Here is a 19,713-nt window from a genome sequence, read left to right as displayed (position 1 = left end):
AGAAAACACGAGTGCTGCACAGACATTGTTGTGGTAAATCCTGTAAAAATATGATGTGTGCCAAATGCCAGGAGGAGGCCGTTGTGCAGTCCTCATGCTGTGAGTTAGTGGCTAACAGTGGTCTGTCTGTCTCCTCTCCGTCAGCCATTAACAGAGACCTTTAGAGAGGTGCTGCTGTGTGCTAATCACACTTTGCATGGATATGAATGGTCTTTGCTATCATTTACATGATGCATAGCTGCACACTGAGGTGTATTCACTACACCAGCATGTGATAGCCATCATTTCTGGGGATGGGAAAGGAGAGGTCGTCCAGGTAATAATAGACACCTTGCTAGCTGGATGGAGCCCTGTCGGATGGGAACTCGCATTTCTGGGTCCAAATGATTTCAATATTCCCAAGTGTGTTGACAGACAGATAAAGAAAAAGTCTTTTCTAATTTATGTAACACTCTAGCCAAATTTTATTTGATGACTCAGTTCTGTCTCATCGGCAGCTGAGGGTGTTTTCAATGCATATTAAAGCAAAAGTCACTTTGCATGATGAGTTTACATCATTAAACAACATGTAAATGTACAAATGCATTTATTTATGTTTTAGATCAAATTATTCTCATGTAAACCCTTTATCCATTTATATTTCATTCTGTCTCTTGCGAGCTTGACGGAGAGGCGACCCCAGAATCTGCTGCAGAACCTCTTTTAATGTGGCTGTGTGATGATTACAAACATTACTCAACTAACACTCGCTTCTATTCACAGTCAAAGGTCAAAAAGCTGATCACAGGCTACCAAATCATCATATTATGCTGGGAACAGTAAACTTTACATTTCAGAGGGTTAACTAGTAGACAATATACCACACAGATGTTCCTAAGCCCCGCCCCTTTCCACACGGAAAAAGCACAGAGGCCGCGCAATCAACTAAAATGTTGGCGTCCATTTCTAGGCACCAAGAACGATGCACGCGTGTTCAGAGAGTGTGCGATGTGTCACTTTATCAGACATTGCCTCGTTACAACCGCGTTGATGTGCTGATGTCGTCAAAGAAGCGTATTCCAGGCGACTTTAGTTGCCAAATGAAGGATCGCTCCACTGGAATTTTCCAAATGAGCTGCTCTTCACTACACTTGTTTGCATCCTCTCCCGTCCCCCCTAAGCTGTGTCTCCTCCCCCCCCCCCCCCGCCCCCCCGGCTGCCTGCTCCCTCGCCGCTCTCTTTCTATTCGTAGCCTTCCTCAACTCTCTACCTTCCCCTCGCCGCCTGCGTGTCTCTGCGATTTGGTTCTTCGTCCCTCTACATCTGTGTGTTCCTCTTCCTCCACAGCTATACATCAGCCTTCTCATTACGGCTGTCTGTTTTACATCCCTCTGCCTCATTAGGCACTGCTCACAGCCACTGAGGACAGCAGGCCTCAACTCCAGCGCCAGTACACCCCTCTGTCTCACTTGTCTTCCTTCCTTGTGTGTGTTTTGCCAGAATAATGCTCTTTGCATCTCCCTCGTCACACATCACTTGGTTTCCTTGCAATAGGCTCCTTCCTTCCTTTGCATCTTTCCTCCTTCATCTCCTCTCCATCTGTGCTCGTGGGAAACAGAGTTCATTGCCCTTTTCCAAAACTTCCTTTTCTCTCTTTGGGGCCTTTCTCTCTCACTCTGTTGCTGATGACTTTCTTTACTCAGATTTCTGCAACAGGTTTATGAATTGTACTACTGGCCACATATAAGCTTTGACTTTAAATTCAAAGAATTGATGGATTATTATGAACACTATAAATAACTCATGAGCTGCTAACTAACATTTGTTAATTTGGATAAGCATGAATTGGTGGATTAATGTTGTGCTTTTCTGTGTGCCTCAAGGTGAATGAGATCTACCACGACCAGTCTTTGGGAGCAAAGATCAATGTGGTGCTGGTGAGGATTATCATGCTGTGCAATGGCAAGGTGAGACCCGAGTTCTAGCCAAACTTTCCCTGTGATGCAGCTCTTATAAAGTGGACGCCTTGTCTCTCGTATACTAGCATTCTGCTACAATAGCTTCACATACCTACAGAAAGCAAAGCCTAGTCGCACACACACGCACACATTCATCAGCAGACACTGATGCCCGTAGCCTGTTATTCCAGTGGACTGAGCAAAAGAGGAACTAAAAGCATGCAGCATCCCAGGGGACTGTTTTCAAGTCGCACGCCTTCACAGTTCAGCACTGAAGCACACAGAGACTCTGCCGTTATGCAATCAGCCTTCCTCCCAATATGCTGCTGCACGGAATCATGGGAAGTCCAGGCAAAGATAAACAATCAATGATAGCCCTCCCTCATTCATAAACAGGGTAGCATCCTTTTCTTCTTGACTGTAACTCTATCTTCCTGCCAAAGGGAAGAAGAGAGCGGGGTGGAAGAGAGGGAACAGATACAGATACAAAGGAGAAGGGCTGGGATTACCCCACAGAAGGGATTTTATTGCTGGATAGGTGCTCTGTGATACACTTATGCTGCTCTAGCCTTATCTCTTCCTCTCTCTACAATGTCTCAAGTCCCAGTGGAGCCTGCGAAACACGCACACACACACACACGCACACACACACGCACACACACTCTCCTACATTGGTCATTCTGGACCAGCCCCTACGCAGCTTCAGCCAAAGCTCTGGCTGTCCATCATCCCCAATTACCGTGGCAACAGAGCTGCACCTAGACAGCCCGCAGATTGTCTATCTGACCCTGAATGCAGGCGCGCACGCACACACACACACACACACACTTGAACGCAACAAGTGCACACAAAACACCATTCCAAATTCATCTTTAAACAAAAAACACACACAAACACCTGATGAACATGAAGCGCACACACACACGACCCTACTGTGTCTAAGGGGTGTCTGTGCAGCGGCAGGCCATATGTCTTCTCTGCAGCCCAATACACACACTCCCTGTTTGAGGTCAGCTGTGCGTTGAGTGTGTGAAAGCTGGCAGGAAATGCAGAAAGAGTCAAAAAGGAAGCCGAAAACGAAAGACAGCAGAATGTAGAACGGGGGGGGGGGCAGAGATTCTAATGAGAATAAGAAGTGATGGTCAATAGACGTGATTTCTGGTTTCTGGGAGTTTGTGTGGGCGTCGTTATTGTTCATTTACTTTCATTTACTTATGATTCGTTGAATCATAAGTAAATGTTGTGTAATTGGACATGTTTTGGACTATTAGTGCATGACTCATTAACAGGCAGCTCTGTGTTCAGTTTCTTATTCATTATTGTAATGATCAAGCTTACAGGAGCATTATTGTGTGCCGTGGATCCCTTGGAGTGAGTGCGTGTTGTACACCTCAGCAATTTGCAAGATGTGCTGACGCCATATAACATTGTGACACTGCCCCCTACTGGGCTGAATTAAGTGTTATCGTACCGGAGCAGAAACAAGAAGCCAGTTTAGTTCTTGGTAAATTTTCCCCCTCTTTTCTCTTTTCCCTTTTCCCTCTCATTCTAGTCCACGAGTCTGATTAAACTGGGGAACCCATCTCAAAGTCTGGAGAACGTGTGTCGCTGGGCCTTCCTGCAGCAGAAGCAGGACACGGGGGACACGGAGCATCATGATCACGCCATTTTCCTCACACGCCAGGAATTTGGCCCCACGGGCATGCAGGGTATTGTACACCCTCACTGATTAACATTTAGCACATACATCAGAACAACATGAGCACTTTGAACTCACACACAGGCTGCTGCCTGGAGGAGCTGCATAGTGCTCGGTGGGTTCGGTGGTTTTCCGTGCAGCAGAGTGCAGGCGAACAGGCGACCCCAGGGGACGGGCCTCTAAAGGCAGTGGCCTAGCTCTCCACAAGCCCTTCAGCTGCCCTTGGCCTCAGCCTTCAGCAGCAAAAAATCGATAGGCAGCGCAGGGCCGGCCACAGTTCCACAATTAAAAACAGGACAGACAAGGAGGGGGGGAAGGATTAGAAACACTAACCTACACACATCTGTCTGTGGGTTTGAATATCTATAGGTAGTATATGTTATGCACATATTTAAAGCCACAGGACTAAAGGTAAAAGAAAAGTGATTTATAGTTAAATCGATTAAATCCCAGAGGTCACTTCAATGCATGTCATTAAAGCAGATTTCACTAGATGAGAGACTGACTTCAGTCATTGTTTGAATATTATTAAATCCTAGAAAATGAATACTAAAGGAATAATTAGACAATATAACTTAACTTGAAAAATATATATCATTTCACAATGTTTTCAGCTTTTACAGATGTGTGTTTTTTGTTGTGTTTGGAAGATATATCTATCTTCCTTATTTTAATATGCATGTTGTGTCAAATTCATTGTTGTAAATACACACAAAAAAATTCCACTTTTCACAACAAAAAAATGTTGTGAAGCCCCACAAAGCTTTTAGTGCGACATAATAAGTCTCCAAATGTTGAGGTGTGGGTCTCTCTTCCTGGTTGCATAGGTTACGCCCCCGTGACTGGCATGTGCCACCCGGTGAGGAGCTGCACTTTGAACCATGAAGATGGTTTCTCCTCTGCCTTTGTGGTGGCACACGAGACCGGACATGTGTAAGTGCATTCGCCATGATTAAGTCTTCACGGTACAGCAAACGACAACAAAGCAGTCACTTATGTGACAATATTGATTTATTATAACGTCGATCCATTGGTTACCTCAGTCAGTGTCTGATGGGAGAATGGCCCTCACTTTGTTCTTCCCCTCCCACAGCCTGTCCCCATGGTTTCATCTTGCTCTCTCTCTCTCTCTCTCTCTCTCTCTCTCTGGCTGTGCAGGCTGGGGATGGAGCACGATGGCCAAGGGAACAGCTGTGGAGACGAGGTGCACATGGGCAGCATCATGGCTCCGCTGGTGCAAGCTGCCTTCCACCGTTTTCATTGGTCCAGATGTAGCATGCAAGAGCTGGGACGCTACCTTCAGTGAGACACCCAGACACACAGAGGCTAATTCACCCCCCATACTACACAGGAGATAATGATAACACTCTCTTGCAGGTCTTATGAGTGTCTCCGTGACGACCCCTTTGACCACAACTGGCCGTCTCTGCCTCAGCTTCCTGGTTTGCACTACTCCATGAATGAACAGTGTCGCTTTGACTTTGGTGTTGGCTACACGATGTGCACCGCGGTAAGAGACCTACAGTCACTCACTACTAACTGAATAACGCAGCCTCTACAACAGTCACTTCATCGTTTGAGAGGATCGGGCTAGACTAACTTTGAATTGACTTATTTGAATGTGGAAAATCCAATTCATCGTCTATCTCTGATCTCCATCGCAATGAGAGTCAGACGTACACAGCTTTTCACATTCTTCTGATGTCCTGTGCTTTCCTCTCCCGGCCACTGGTGGGATTGGCATCTTGCTTAAAAGCAGGTAATTGTTTTTATAGCCATTTCTTTTTTCTGATGTTAATGTTTAAACGATTAAAATATGTAAATGTATTCTAACACAACACTTTAGGGCTTTTACACGAGCCTTTCACAAACCAAGAACTGATCTTCAGCATCTCAGCGGGCATCTAACCTCCCCCTTGCCCCCCTCCCTCACTCTTTGGCTGTGAAGCCACTGTGGCCCACTGCGGATTGATTGACAAAGGGTTTATTCACGGGCTTTGCATACATTGCTAGATTACCCTCTATTCTCTTGTCAAACCCATTCCCCTCAGCTACAAAAGGCGGGCCAGTCAGGAACGCAGGTAAGGTAACCCCACCCCCCGAAGACATGTGGCCCGTCATTTGTTCTCTCAGATTTTATTTTTGTATTCGTCCTCAGAAAACGTAATTTTTTGTAATGTTGCTCCTTACGTTTCGTTTTTACTGTACTTTGTTTCTCTGTTCTGCTCATCGTCATTTTTGGATGTTAGTCTGCAGGATTCTAAAATGCTTATTTCCAGACACAGTAAAAATCCTTAAAATATACTGGTACAGTGACTATGGTGCAGCTCAACAGCTGATGCGCACCATACTGACTGCTGTCCTGCAGTGTTAATGCACAGAAGCCTCATTATACTGGAACACTGAAGACTATAAACGAGTGAAAGAGGTTGGGAAGATGTCTTTCCCATGCAAAGGGGTAAAGGGCTGAGCCAGAAGAGGCTGCTTTTCCATGTTTAACTCGAGCTTTTAGGATCCTCCAGTCTGATGTCATTCGTTGTTACCTACCACAGTCGAACCTGTGATTTACTCTGACCTGCAAAGGTCCCTGGGGGTCATGGTGGTGTGAAAGCCAGTAGGGGGAAGGGCCTCTCCCACACCGGACTACGGGACAGTTTGGTGGTATTCTCGTCAGTGGTATCAGAAAAGGAGGAGAATTCGGTCCTTGATCTGTGTCTGCTTCTAGAGGTCAATGACACCTCACCTTTGGCCTTTCAACCTTTCGCCCTCTGACCTCCCTTGTGACCAAATTAAACCACGGGCTGAGTCTCTCTATCATCCTTTGGTTTAGTTTGCATGGCTGTGTGTGTCTCAGTGGCACCGTGCCGGGTCGGTGTGGTTCTTGTCGGGTATGATACTGTTGTAGTGGTATATCTCTGTTTTCATTTTCAGTGTTGAGTCTCATTCCAGCTCTCTCATGATGGTTGACTTGTATTATTGAAGGCCAGACTGACGCAGTGTGGGTGCTGTGTGGAAGGGCTTTTGGTTGTAAGATAGAGCCTCTCTCTGTACCCTGCAGTATCGCACGTTTGACCCATGTAAGCAGTTGTGGTGCAGCCACCCAGACAATCCATTCTTCTGCAAGACCAAGAAAGGACCTCCTATTGATGGCACCATGTGTGGGAATGGAAAGGTATCGATGCGCTAATTTAATTAACATGCATTCTGCTGAAAACCACTTATTTGATATTGCAGTATATCCAAATAGCAACATGGTTTCTTGTGTTGTCCAGCACTGCTTTAAAGGTCACTGCATCTGGTTGACACCTGACATCATAAAACAAGATGGGAACTGGGGTAGGTGGAGCGAGTTCGGCCAGTGCTCCAGCACCTGCGGTGGAGGAGTGCAGTTTCGCACGCGTGACTGTGACAATCCAAGGTACGAAACCCTGTTCCCTTCTTTATTTAATCGTGCTAAATTCAGCTTACGCTGTAAAACTGCTTTAGAAGGCATTCCTCGACATAACTTATTGCTCGTTTATATTATTTATATATTATATATTTGATTCCCGAAGCTAACACCGTTTGCTCTATTAAACACAAGATGAAGAGGATTTGTTGAATGTATATTTCCTCGACCAAGCTTTGAACGATAATCACCCCGTGGCCCCGAAATCCTCTCAGGCCAGCCAACGGGGGCCGAAGCTGCATGGGGGCATCACAACAGTTCCAGATGTGCAACGTCAACGAGTGCGAGGATATCTACAGTGACCTGCGAGAGGAGCAATGCCTCGTTGGGGACCCCAGCAACATGCAGCACTGGTTGCCTTATGAACACACGGACCGTGAGTACACACCCTGCACCCATGGGGGGGGAAGAAGGGTCCTCAGAAGAATACGCACGGAAAGGCCGGGGAACGACGTCATGATGCACAATGGAAGCCCAAAAAGGGGACACGCACACATAGTTGTGGACTGTGGTTGGGTTTGAGAGGGTTGTGTAAAGGTTCTCTGCTCATTGACATCTGGCTGTCCTGCCGAGTACAGATTTAAGCCACGACTGCACCCCCATAAAACCACGCCCTCTCTGAGGAAGTCTCTTCTTTGAAGTCTCTCTCAGCCCATGTGATGATGTCAGTTGAACTGTTTGAACCTCTCTCCCTACTTTGTTTTCTCCATCAATGAATCAGACAAAACTTCCATGTCTGAAGCTCTTTTCATTATTGAGCAGGTTTGAAAGTGTGCGTGTGACCTACCCTGTCTCTAGGTAGAGGTGTCACGGCCTTTCTGGTACGGTATTGAATTATCATCCCAATAAAGGGCAGCTCTACAGTAAAGTGCTGAGCTGTTTCAACATGTAATCGGAGGTCACGAGACACACACTCAATGCAAAGGAGCCCTGCTAAATTGTTTTCTCCGTTCTTATCATTCCTAAATGCCAGATTTTTCAGCCAGCCTTTCTCAAATTACTTTTCCGTGAGTGTGTGTTAGTGGGCGAGCCCCGATGTGTGTGTGTGTGTGTGTGTGTGTAGGGGGGGGGGGGGGGGGGGAGAGAAGAAAAGTGAAGAGGGAGGTGAAATTGAATTCCATCCATGGTCGGTCATCTCCTGAATTTCAGATACCGAAAAACAGAGTGCGTCTGCTCAGAGGGTGAAATTGTTTGTTCAGACGGGTTCTTACCGAGTCACGGACGTCGTTTACTCTTGAACAAAGAAAGGTGAAGCGTGAAGCCGCCCTGCGTGTGCTTGGCTAATCTATCGGCTGTTTAGTGCCATTCACCCAATGGTTTCATCACATACGTCCTCATAGAGCGGTGTGCAAAAATGACCTCTTGAAAACGTTAGAGGGCTCCCATGATTTAAGCTTGTTATTTTGTATTTGGTGAAAGGTGAGCTGGCAGCTAATGTAGAGAATCACTAAGATGAGGATGTATTGTACTGCTGCAGTTCTGCTACTCAACCCGGTTCAGAGTGAGAAAAGTGTCCTTTTTTGCCAAATGTTCTCATTTTACAGTAGCAGTCTGCCACCTGCTTATTAGTGTCAGAGCACCATAAAACAAGGTCTCTGGATGATGTCCATGTGTGATGAAGTGGAGTCTTCCTTCTCGCTGGGATAAGCTGCCAGGTTTTGTCTCTGGAGGCTCGTGTAGTTTTAATGAGTCATTATTAGTATTATGAGTCACACAAATAGACACAATGAGACAAAGCGCCACGCTGACTCATGGACTGCTCATTCAGAAAAATATCAAATAACCCCCACGTTATTTGTGAAGATGAAATCCCCCAAAACGGATCACAAAAGTGCCAATTGGGTCATTTTTGCGTGTCTGTTTGTTTTCAGCCAACGAACGCTGCAGCCTGCATTGCCAGTCCAAGGAGACGCGAGACGTGATGTCCATGCAGAGACTGGTCCTGGACGGCACGCGCTGCTCTTACAAGGACCCACACAGTGTGTGCGTGGATGGGGAGTGTGAGGTGAGAGACGTTGTGTGTGTGTGTGAGAGGGCGAGACAGCTGCTGCCTCGTGGTCGGATCCGCATGCGTCTAACTTTGTCCTCTTGAACAGAAAGTGGGCTGTGACGGTGTGGTTGGCTCCTCAAAGCAGGAGGACAAATGTGGAGTCTGTGGAGGAGACAACTCCAGCTGCAAGACCTTCAAAGACACCATCACACGCACCGCCAAGAAACAAGGTGAACACTCACAGGGACAATGACCCTGATCGGAATGACATGCTGCTTGGTGCCGGATAGTTTAGGACAGTTTTCCCTCGTGTTAAATTCAGCTAAACACCGCCCTCTGGAGGACGATCCCCATCCTGTTTATCAGAGCCATCCTCTGTGAACATGTGTTAGTTGGTTAATTATTCACCTTCGACATCAGAGCAGACCTTTCCAAGATTCTTTATAATGTTCTGGTCTGAATTAGTGAGGAGGGGTATTTGGTTTAACTCATTAAGAGCTATTTATGGAATCAGCTGAGGCTTCTGGGGGGAAACTAACACTTTTATGATGTCAATTTTACAATTTTGTGCTCTGTTTTATTTCAGGTTTACTCAAAATTCTTGAAATCCCGAGGGGAGCGAGACACTTACTGATCCAAGAGCCGAAAGCAACCTCACACACTTTAGGTATTTGACTTTGTATATTGTTTTTCTTACCTCTGCGTTTATATGGTATTGTCCTGTATGCTTATATCGTACTAGTGTGATTAATGGAAATCCTCACCCATCCACAGCTGTAAAGAACGTCGCCTCTGGAGTAATCTTCTTGAATGGGGAAGAAAACAATTACCCAGAATCCCACTCGGTGATAGAAAAAGGCGTGGAGTGGGAATATGAGAATGACAACGACAAGGATACCCTTCAGACCACTGGTCCCATCAGACATGGAGTTCTGATCATGGTACACATTGAAATGAGAAGAAATAGTAATATTATTAATAACCTGATCATACACAAGCATCTCTGTCCTTCTCGCTCTCTTTTTCACACACACACACACACATATATATACAGTATATACATATATATATATATATATATATATATATATATATGTGTGGAATTCTTTCTGTGTTTAATGCTCTTTGTCAATTCTTTCTCTCTGTAGATGCACTTGCGTGGTGATGAGGATGTGACTTTGTCTTATAAGTACATGATGAACATGGACAGTGACTCTATTCAGAACAACATGCTGGTAGAGGACAGTGCATATGAGTGGGCTCCAAAGAAATGGTCCTACTGCTCCAAGCACTGCGGTGGAGGTACAGTGTAGTAAAGGAAATGCTTGCTGTGAATCTCTGATCATCTATCACGTCTTTATGTTTTCTCATGCTTACATTTATAAAAATCCTCTATCCCCGGATGCTGTAGGGAAGCAGCACCTGCGCTACGGATGCAGAAGGAAAGTTGACAGTAAGATGGTCCACAAGAGCTTCTGTAACAAATCCAACATGAAACCCCGAGGAGACACCAGAGACTGCAACCAGAAGCCCTGCCCCCCCCCCATGTATGTACTGTATTATATGTCACCAAATGTGGTCATACAGCAAAACTTTGAAAGAGACATTCAGGTTGCCTTTCCCTTCAGTATTTTGGAAAGGTTGAAGGTGTCCTTCTCTCCTCCAGCTGGGTGACAGGGGAGTGGCAGAACTGCAGCAAACCATGTGGAAAGACAGGGATGCAAATCCGCTCGGTCAGCTGTGTCCAGCCATCAGACGACAACACCACACGCTCCATCCACAACAAACACTGCAACGACGACCGGCCCGAGTCTCGCAGACCCTGCAACCGACACTCCTGCCCGACCCAGTGGAGAGTCGGGCCGTGGTCGCAGGTACGCAGGCTGAGCGTAAGGCAGCAGAAATCCAAAGTTTGGTCCATTTTTGCGCTATTATTTGTATTATTAAAGCCCAGCAGCTGGTATTTTTGTGGATTAATTATCCAATGTTTTACTGTAAATCAAAGAAAATGATCACAAGAAACTAGGGCTGTCAATAGATTAAAACAAATAACCTAATTTATTGCACATTTTAAAATTCAACAAAGTTTTTTGTTCCTCTAAGGATTAAGCAAAAGTACAATTTTAATGCATTCATTTCGGCCACATTAATCACGTAGGTTAACACGTTCATTTTGACAGCCTCACCAAAGACCCAGTGTCGTGATATTCATACATTAAATGCATTAGATACCATGGATGTGATGTCCTGTCTCTCCAGTGCTCCGTGTCATGTGGCAACGGGACCCAGCAGAGACCGGCGCTGTGCCACACCAGGGACAACACCATCGGCCTGTGTCTGGACAGCAAGCCCGACACCATCAGAGTCTGTCGCCTGGATCCATGTCCCAGTGAGTGTTAGGAGGAGGTTTTATTCTCTTCTCACATACCAACATTGTGCTCCAAAAGGGACAGTAGATATCTCACAGTTTTAAGGAGGAGATCAGTATGATGGGAACACAAGCAGTCAATTATTCTTGAATACATAGACAACAACACATATCAGTGTAGAAAGGAGATGCTGGGAAAGCTGATTACAGTAACTAAAGCGTTGCATCTCACTTTTTATCTGCAGAGGGCTCGTCTGACCTCAACAAGAACGGAAACATCCTGATCCAGTTGCCGTCCCGACCAAACCACAACTTGGTCGGGAAGATCTCCTCACGTAAAACCTCCCTCTATAGTTCCCAGCCCGGCCTCCACAGCGGCATGTTTGTCCTCTGCTGGGCCCTGCCCATCTCTGTCCTCCTGTCTCTGCAGGGCCGGCCCCGTTTGGCCCCCTGACCTTCCCCACGGCCCGTGAGCGAGCGGCAAAGCTTTCGCTTCTCTTTTGGGGAGGGGGGGGGGGGGGTGTTGCCTCTCTCTCTCTCTCTTTGTGTCTGAGACGGCTCTGACTGCGGGGGGGGGGGTGGGGGGGGGGGGGCGTTGAAGGTCTCTGGCTCCTGTGTGTGCTGGTTGGTTCTCTCTATCTCTCTCTCTCTCCTTTTGTGGAGCATTGTGTTGTAAACGCTGGCCAGTCGAAAACTCAAAAGATCAACAAAAAATGTGATGTGAAAAGGATTCGAAGTGGCGAACAGGTTTTCACCTGCTCAAAGGCGTCGAGGAGCCCTTCGTTTGTGAGGGGACCCGCTCTGCATCTGACGGCCATGTTTTGCGCGAGCTGGCTGCGTGTTGTCATGGGTTACCACTCCTGAGATGCAGCTGTGCTTTTTTCTTTTTGTAGCGCACTGTCATTTTGGGGAGAAACAGGTGTGAAAATAAACACAAAAGGTATATAAATATCTAAATAGAAGAAAAAAAATGAAAAAGTATATATGAAAGCTTTATTGTGAATGTGATATTGTCACAATGAGGACATCTTTGCTAAAGTGCTCATCTGACATAACAATTCCATTCGTGGATGAGAATGGCGTCTCATTCTATGCTCCATTCTCAGATTGGCAGGGACTCGGGACAGGAAGTGACATAAGTAAAGCTTCTGATTTGGGGGGAGGGAACTTTGAGGTGAAGGATCGTGAAGAAAGACCCATTTAAAAAAAACACCCCCCCAAAAAAAACAGGGTAGTCTGACCGCTTGAGGTTGCTTCCCATTTCACCTCATCATCAGCCATCCTCTCTTTGACTGTTATACTAAAGTTCAATAAATGCAGCTTATTTGTGCTTGCAGACTTTAAACAAATACATCTATAAATATATTTGTATTTATATATACCTATAAATCTAAATCTATATGAGTAACAATAACATTAATAACGTTTTACCATAAATAAGCTGTAGCTTATTTGCCTAAAACCTTTGGACTGCTATTGATCGCTTAGATCCTTGACTGTTATGTGTATTTTTTTATTGATTTTACATAAATACAGATGAATATATAATAAAGGTAAAGTGTTTTGGGGGAAGGGAGTTAGATCTATATTATGCAGGACTTGGTCAGTTAGTCGCCTCTCTGTTCTCTCAGATGGGTCAGTGGTTTACTGTCGCTCATTGTTTTCTTTAACAATAGGATCCCGTTTCGTCATGCACATTTGCATCCATCACATGTATGCATGTGTGTGTGTGTGTGCATCTGGGTGTTTTGTGTGTGTCTGTGTGCATGGGTGCATGTAGCGAGTGAGAAAGTGTGTCTGTCTGACTGTGTTTGTGTGTGTGAGGAAGCTTCATCATTCGGGCTTTTACACATTGCGATCAGATACAGAAATACCTCATAGACTTTGATTTGAGAGCGTCCAATGATCATTTTATGTTGATGGACATTAACCACATGAACAATGCCTTATCTTGGATTGAATGTAACGGCATTTATCTGTGAAAGAGATGGCTTTACTCATTCAAAGTTTCACTCGGAAGAGAGGCAGCTTCAAACCAACTTAACAAACTCACGCCCGCCAACCATCAAACCTACCGAGGTGATGTTGGACCAATGTCCAACTACTGGGAAGGGTTCACAAAGGGCCCAGGGTATCGACACATACGGCATCTAGAGGAGAAAAAAAAAACACTTCAGACTTGTCATTGTATTGTGATCACTTATTTCGGTTGTGACTATGTAGCGAGCTATCCAAGGTTTCCTTCTGCTGGAGCTGGACTGTATGACACCAAGCCAGACCTAGCAGTGCGACTGTATATAACATTGGTGTTGACTGTATTTAATAATGTTCATGACTGTTATCTTCTTCTATAATATTCTATACTATGGGTAACTGTTTTGTGGCTTCACTGGCCTGCTGCGTGGGGCTGGCTAACGTTTGGCTAACGTTGAAGAAACATTCAGATGGACTACGTGCACTGCGTCTATATGCACTTTGATTTATCAGGGAAATTTTATTAATGTTTTGTAAATGTTTCATATGACACTTAATGTGCCATTCCAGTTTTTACATCATCATGGAAATTATGTAATTCATTTCAAAAGGAAATATAATTTATGTACCTCATGTTTGTTTTTTCAATCGATGAACAGATTGATTGGTTGATTTCCAAGTAATGAAGTGTTTTACCAAAGTGACTGTGAACTTGTAACTTTCGATACAGTTGAATTATTTTTCTTAAGAAAAGAATATATCTATATATTGAGCAGGGGGAGGCATACATCTCATTGTTTCAGTTACTGTCATTCAACAGCAAAGTTGTATCAATAAAAATGTTTTGAAAAGTGTGATCTTTCTCTCAGCAGGAATGTTCACTGGCTAGATCCTTCTCAGAGAACATGTCAAACATTGCCAGTAAACACAGGTATTTTACTGGCATGGTACAAAAAGGGTACAAGTCAAGTGGTATACATTTGGAAGATTAAACAACTAAGAATTGATCAAAATTTGGAAAATTAAAACCTCAGAGTTAGATTTAGAACAGCAGACTGCCAACCCTTCTTTTCCCATTTCAGTGGCTCTGGACTAATCTCATGACTGCTCTTGATGTTTGGGTGTTTCTCTTTTCCTTTCCGCATCATCTGCTAATGCTCTGGCTTTTCTACTGTACTCTGCATGGTGTGGAACCGACACACACTCACACGTATGCATGTACTTTTTATATTTACAGACATACACACAAGACTAATGTCATTTTCTAATTGTTGCACATTGCTCATTCTGTCACATTCTGCCTTTCAGCAATATCATACCCAACACTCACTTCTTCATAGTCTCCACCGCTGGCTGCACCCAGTCTCAGCTCTCTATTCTCTTCTCCACAGGCCAGCGTTGTCATGGAGACCGCTCTGTGTTGTGTCGTATGGAGGCGCTGAAGCGCTACTGCTCTCTACCGGAGTATCAGCGCATGTGCTGCAAGTCCTGCAGCAATGTCCCCATTACAAAGCCTCCACCCATCTCCACATCTACATCCATCCTGCCAAGTGCTTCTCCATCCACCCTCAGCTCAGGCTTCACCATCCACCCCACCAGAGCTGTCATCTCCACCATTTCAGCCTTCAACATCAATCCGTGGACCACCAATAGTCCTCCTACCTCTACCCCTGCTGTTCCTCATTTCACCCCTTTACAACTAGGTTCTACACAAATGATGACCACTTATGCTTTCCCAACCACCAGTGCTCCTGTCCTCCCCACTATGTTTTCTGAGGCAACAACCTCAGTGATCACATCTTCTCCCAGTGTTACTAGTCATTCCTTAGCTTTGCCTGTCCCAGGTTTTAGCACTACAAATGGTCCAGCAACATCTGTTACAACTGCTCTACACCTTCCAGCAACAACCGTTGCAACTATGACCGATGCAACTGAGATAGACGCCCAAATCAAATCCAAGCCCCAAAAGATAATGCCAAAGATTAAGTCCAAAAAGTGGATTCCACCAAAGGTTAATTCAAAAATTAGTAATGAACTCAAAAATACTACAAGAAAGGATCCACCAAAAATCAATCCGAAAAAGAATAAAAGTGACATTTTGCCAAAGAATACCCCATGGAACAGCCGACCGCCCAAAAGTAAACCAGTAACAACAATTCCCAAAAGGACTACTGCGACAAACACTGCTCCCAAAAAGATTACTCCCAAACAGCCTACACTCAAAAAGACACCACCCAAACAGACCGCTTCAAAAAATAATACTCCACCAAACACTACACCCAAAAAGAGTCATCTCAAAACTACTACTACCCCAAACAATACTTGGCCAAATATTACTCAATCAAACACTACCATCTCAAAGACTCCTTCTGTAAAGACCGACCTCAAAAAGACTCCTTCTGTAAAGACCGACCTCAAAAAGACTCCTTCTGTAAAGACCGACCTCAAAAAGACTCCTACAGGGAAGAAGACTCCTGGGAAAGTACACAAACCCATGCTTAAAAAGGCTCCACCAAAAGCCAAATCCCCAAAAAACATTCAGCCAAAGACAAAAGTTACAAAGAAAATAGAAACCAAGACAAATCCTATAAAGACCCCAAAAGTAGGTCCCAAAAATGCCACACACACTCAGACCAAGGTTTATCCAAACAAGACTAAGAGCAACACAAAAAAGGCCTTACCTAAGGCAGTGCCTTCATTTTATACCACAGCCTCTACTCCGAGTCCAGAACATCTGGCCCCAAACCTTTCTTCCACTGTCTCATCCAGCACAAGTGTACATGGAACACCTGCAGGCATCCCTGTGCCTGAGTCCAGAACCAATGCTACTTATGGCAATAACCAAAGAGCATTTATAGATGAAACTCCACTGTGGTACCCTGACACTTCAACGACATCACCCAGCGCCTTTGAAGACTTAGTAACTCCGACTGGAACCCCCCATTTTGAAGAAGTCAACATTCCTAGTGGAACCATAACATATAGTGATATCCCATTAACCAGCAGTGGTGACATAACAGCAACCAGCAGAATCCTTCTCAGTGATTATGACATCACAGCGTCCTACAGCAACATTGGAGGGGTCAGTGACACCGTGGTGCTGGACGACGGCTTCACCATGTTGATCCCAACTATCAATAGTGAAGATATGACGGACCTGGCTTCCTCGCCATGGATGGATCTGTCTGAATATATTCCAGTGACCATCCCTGTCCCCACGACCCCCTCAGACCCCGCGTCACCTGCCACCGGAACTACCCGGACACCAGACAAATCGGCCATCGCAACCACCGCAAGCCCACAGCGAAAACCAGAGGAGAACGGCGATAGCAACTCCATCGACGTCATATACCACAGGATCATCGGCGTAGACAGTGACGTCTCCCACAACAATCTGATCCCAAAGCGTCGGATTAACCTCAGAGAGAGAACCAAGAACAAACGCATTCAGGAGCTTCTGGAGGAGAAGAGGAATTTCCTCCTGCGGATGAAGAGAGGCCATGCAGCATGATCGGCCTTCTCATTTATCTTAGAGATGAATATTTTCTTTGCAGACTTTTTAAAACCCTCTGAACCGATAATGCTTCCAGGGGCCTATCAACACAAAAACAGCTCAGTCATGCCACTAACATGACAATCATGACTGTTGATCATCGAGCATATTATGGCCAAACAGTTGATTTGAGCGAATAAAAGTACAGATTGAAGCAGATTTGAAGCAATTTACAATACAACAAAAAGACACAAAAGCGCACATCTACAGTAGTTGGCCACAGTTTTGCCAGCACTACACAAATCAAAGCTTCCATCCCTCCAAGCCACCTCACAGTAAGCTGCTCCTGCAGGTCCTTTCCTCACAGACAGCTGTGGCTCAATCCCTATTGATATTTTTACTTTGGTGTAATCGAACTGTTTATAAAGTTTACACTGCTTGGATTGTGTTACCTTTTCCAAAGCAAACGCCAGTCTGACCACGAGGGGTCTCTCATCTCTCAGGAAGTTAAGATGCAGCATGTTGAGAGACACAGCAAAACATTTGGTGAATTTTGATGATATATGTTTATGTCTCATTGGAAAAACAAGTAAAGAGAAAAAACATTTTGCATTTTTTTTCTTCCTTTTTTACGATCAGTAAAGTATGGTGCTTTTTTGGTCAGTGTTGATAAAAGCTGCTTCCTTGTGCATTTATTCATGTAAAACAAATAATATTAAAATAAACAAGCCTGTTTGTATTAACTTTATCCAAATAGAAGCTTTGGGGCCATTTTTTTTTCTTTTTAAAAAATGGTATTATTGGTACATCTCAACCTTGCAGCAGCTGCAAAAGCATCCATGGATCTTTCTGTACGATATCTGTACATATGAAAAAGAACTGAATGTTTTAATATTTATTAAAGTTTAAGTGCCTATGGTATTTTGCAAACTCTTGTGTTGTGTGCTTTTTATTCCAGTAACAGTTGTCATGCTTCCCTTGTTAATCTTTTTAGATGCAGACAGTATTTGATGCATCACATTCCTGATAAACAAAGCGTGAGCCTGTAAGCCGCACTGCTGCATCTGTTTTGGGCGGACTGGGTCTTCAGGGGAGGGTTTACGTGCCTCCTTCAGAGAGCAAAGGAAGCAGCAAGTTGACAGGGTGTTGATGAGATGGGACAGAAAAGGAAGAAGGTCGGGAGCAGTACACCGGAAAATGTGGGAATACGGGATATCTAGAAAAACAAGAGCAGCTCAAACAGAATAAACAACAAAACAAAAATTCCTGTTTACATCTCTCATAAGCCTATAAGGTTACACCTATCAACTGGGTGGTCCCATACACTCCCAAGTAATATGAAATGTGACACACTCATTTCATTAATCATATAATTAGTATTTTTCAGAGGTGTAAATGTGTTGGGATGTTGGCCTCCAGGTCAAAAGCACCACCTTTTGCTCATTTGGATTAATTAGTTTAATTAGGTTATTGGCTTTTCTGTTGGGTGTCATGTTGGCGGTGGGGACTGATTTAATTAGCACACGCTATCCGTGGGTTAGTCATTTTTAAGGAAACAAACTCCAGACACGGTGTTTCATTCATCTATATATATATATGTATCATATATCTATATCTATTCTGCATACGGTTTTATCTTACACATTCATTCAGTTTAATTGAATCTGGCTTGGTGAAGATTATGTTTGTGATCGTCATTTTTATTATAACTGTTTCTAAAAAACAGTATTTTTTGTTCCGATGGATGGATCACAGCTCAAAACAACTATTGACCAAATTGGGATGACATAAATTGAACACTGTGAATTTGCAGTGTGATTCCATTTACTGTAATTCAATTCTATTGTAATGTGCTTTCGTTAATTTGCATACCCCCTGATTTGCACAATTTAATTTGAAAAAAGTGGGGAAACCCCTCTATGCCATTCAGAGGAAGACATATGCACTTTAATCCTTGTCCCGTAGCAGCTGGAAACTCAGAGAAAAGAATGACGGGGTTCATCAGTCAGACCTTTTCAACGTATCCATGTTTTAACGTGTCCAACTCTCCGTGTACACACTGAGCTTTGATCAGCAAGACTAAGAAGAAACCTTTCCTAATAACTAATAAGCCATCTGCAACTCTGTAGTGCACACACAGACAATTCTTAACCTCTTCATATACGTGGTGACCAAAATGTCCCTTTAAACACACACCAACACTGCACAGCAGCTAGTACAAACACCAGTGGGACAGGACTGTGATCTGGTTTTGGTTTGCTTTTTCACTAATTGAAATCCTGCTGTTTTACTTGTTGGAAAACTTGATGCTGATGTTGCGTCGTGTTTGTCAGATTGCACACGAATCAACATGAAAGTGTGTGTCTTCCACTCAAAATGTTTTGTTACAGGATGCAACCCTCTAGTGACCAGTTACACATGTGTAGAAACTTAAAAGTACTTAAAAGTACCAATGGAGAAACAAAATATCAAAAATGAAATATTTGGGTTTTATTTAAAAGTTTAGTATAAACCAATGCACTGTGACCTAAATAACTATGTTTTAAAATTAGATGTTAAGTGTAACTTAACATCTAACAAATGTGGTTCGTCAAAACATCAAATGAACTCCTGACCATGACTGGATCTCCCAAAATATAACATGCGCCTCACAAATGAATGTCCCGTGTCAATGGAAATGAAATCAAGTTAAACAGTAATGAAAAAACTTCTGCTCCAAACACTTAAAGTTCTCCAGTACCTCAAATTCTCAAAGATGTCTTTCTCTTCAAGGTGATTTTCAAAGTGGTTTGAAAAGGAATCAC

The 19,713-nt window shown here is 44.1% G+C and overlaps 1 protein-coding gene across 2 annotated transcripts in view; it reads left to right on the top strand.

The window, feature by feature from the left end:
* The window catches only part of LOC119210760 (A disintegrin and metalloproteinase with thrombospondin motifs 2-like), a 90,144-nt gene extending 72,305 nt beyond the window's left edge, over positions 1-17,839 (top strand). The window contains exons 5-23 of one of the 2 annotated variants that reach the window (XM_062560813.1): positions 1,863-1,946; positions 3,490-3,646; positions 4,464-4,569; positions 4,795-4,938; positions 5,014-5,146; positions 5,688-5,717; positions 6,695-6,808; positions 6,909-7,054; positions 7,300-7,460; positions 8,956-9,089; positions 9,181-9,304; positions 9,661-9,741; positions 9,849-10,015; positions 10,223-10,376; positions 10,486-10,621; positions 10,741-10,948; positions 11,334-11,463; positions 11,688-11,777; positions 14,808-17,839. In XM_062560813.1, the coding sequence (XP_062416797.1) occupies positions 1,863-1,946; positions 3,490-3,646; positions 4,464-4,569; positions 4,795-4,938; positions 5,014-5,146; positions 5,688-5,717; positions 6,695-6,808; positions 6,909-7,054; positions 7,300-7,460; positions 8,956-9,089; positions 9,181-9,304; positions 9,661-9,741; positions 9,849-10,015; positions 10,223-10,376; positions 10,486-10,621; positions 10,741-10,948; positions 11,334-11,463; positions 11,688-11,777; positions 14,808-16,927 (4,419 nt within the window). In that variant the 3' untranslated portion in view covers positions 16,928-17,839. The remainder of the gene's footprint in view (positions 1-1,862; positions 1,947-3,489; positions 3,647-4,463; positions 4,570-4,794; positions 4,939-5,013; positions 5,147-5,687; positions 5,718-6,694; positions 6,809-6,908; positions 7,055-7,299; positions 7,461-8,955; positions 9,090-9,180; positions 9,305-9,660; positions 9,742-9,848; positions 10,016-10,222; positions 10,377-10,485; positions 10,622-10,740; positions 10,949-11,333; positions 11,464-11,687; positions 11,778-14,807) is intronic. The other variant, XM_062560814.1, reaches the window with a different exon arrangement.
* Positions 17,840-19,713: the final 1,874 nt, after the last annotated feature.

Source organism: Pungitius pungitius, chromosome 2, assembly GCF_949316345.1.
Source record: "Pungitius pungitius chromosome 2, fPunPun2.1, whole genome shotgun sequence".
Lineage (NCBI taxonomy): Eukaryota > Metazoa > Chordata > Actinopteri > Perciformes > Gasterosteidae > Pungitius > Pungitius pungitius.
The sequence above is the reverse complement of the archived record's forward strand: the minus strand, read 5'-3'. Positions and strand labels throughout refer to the sequence as shown.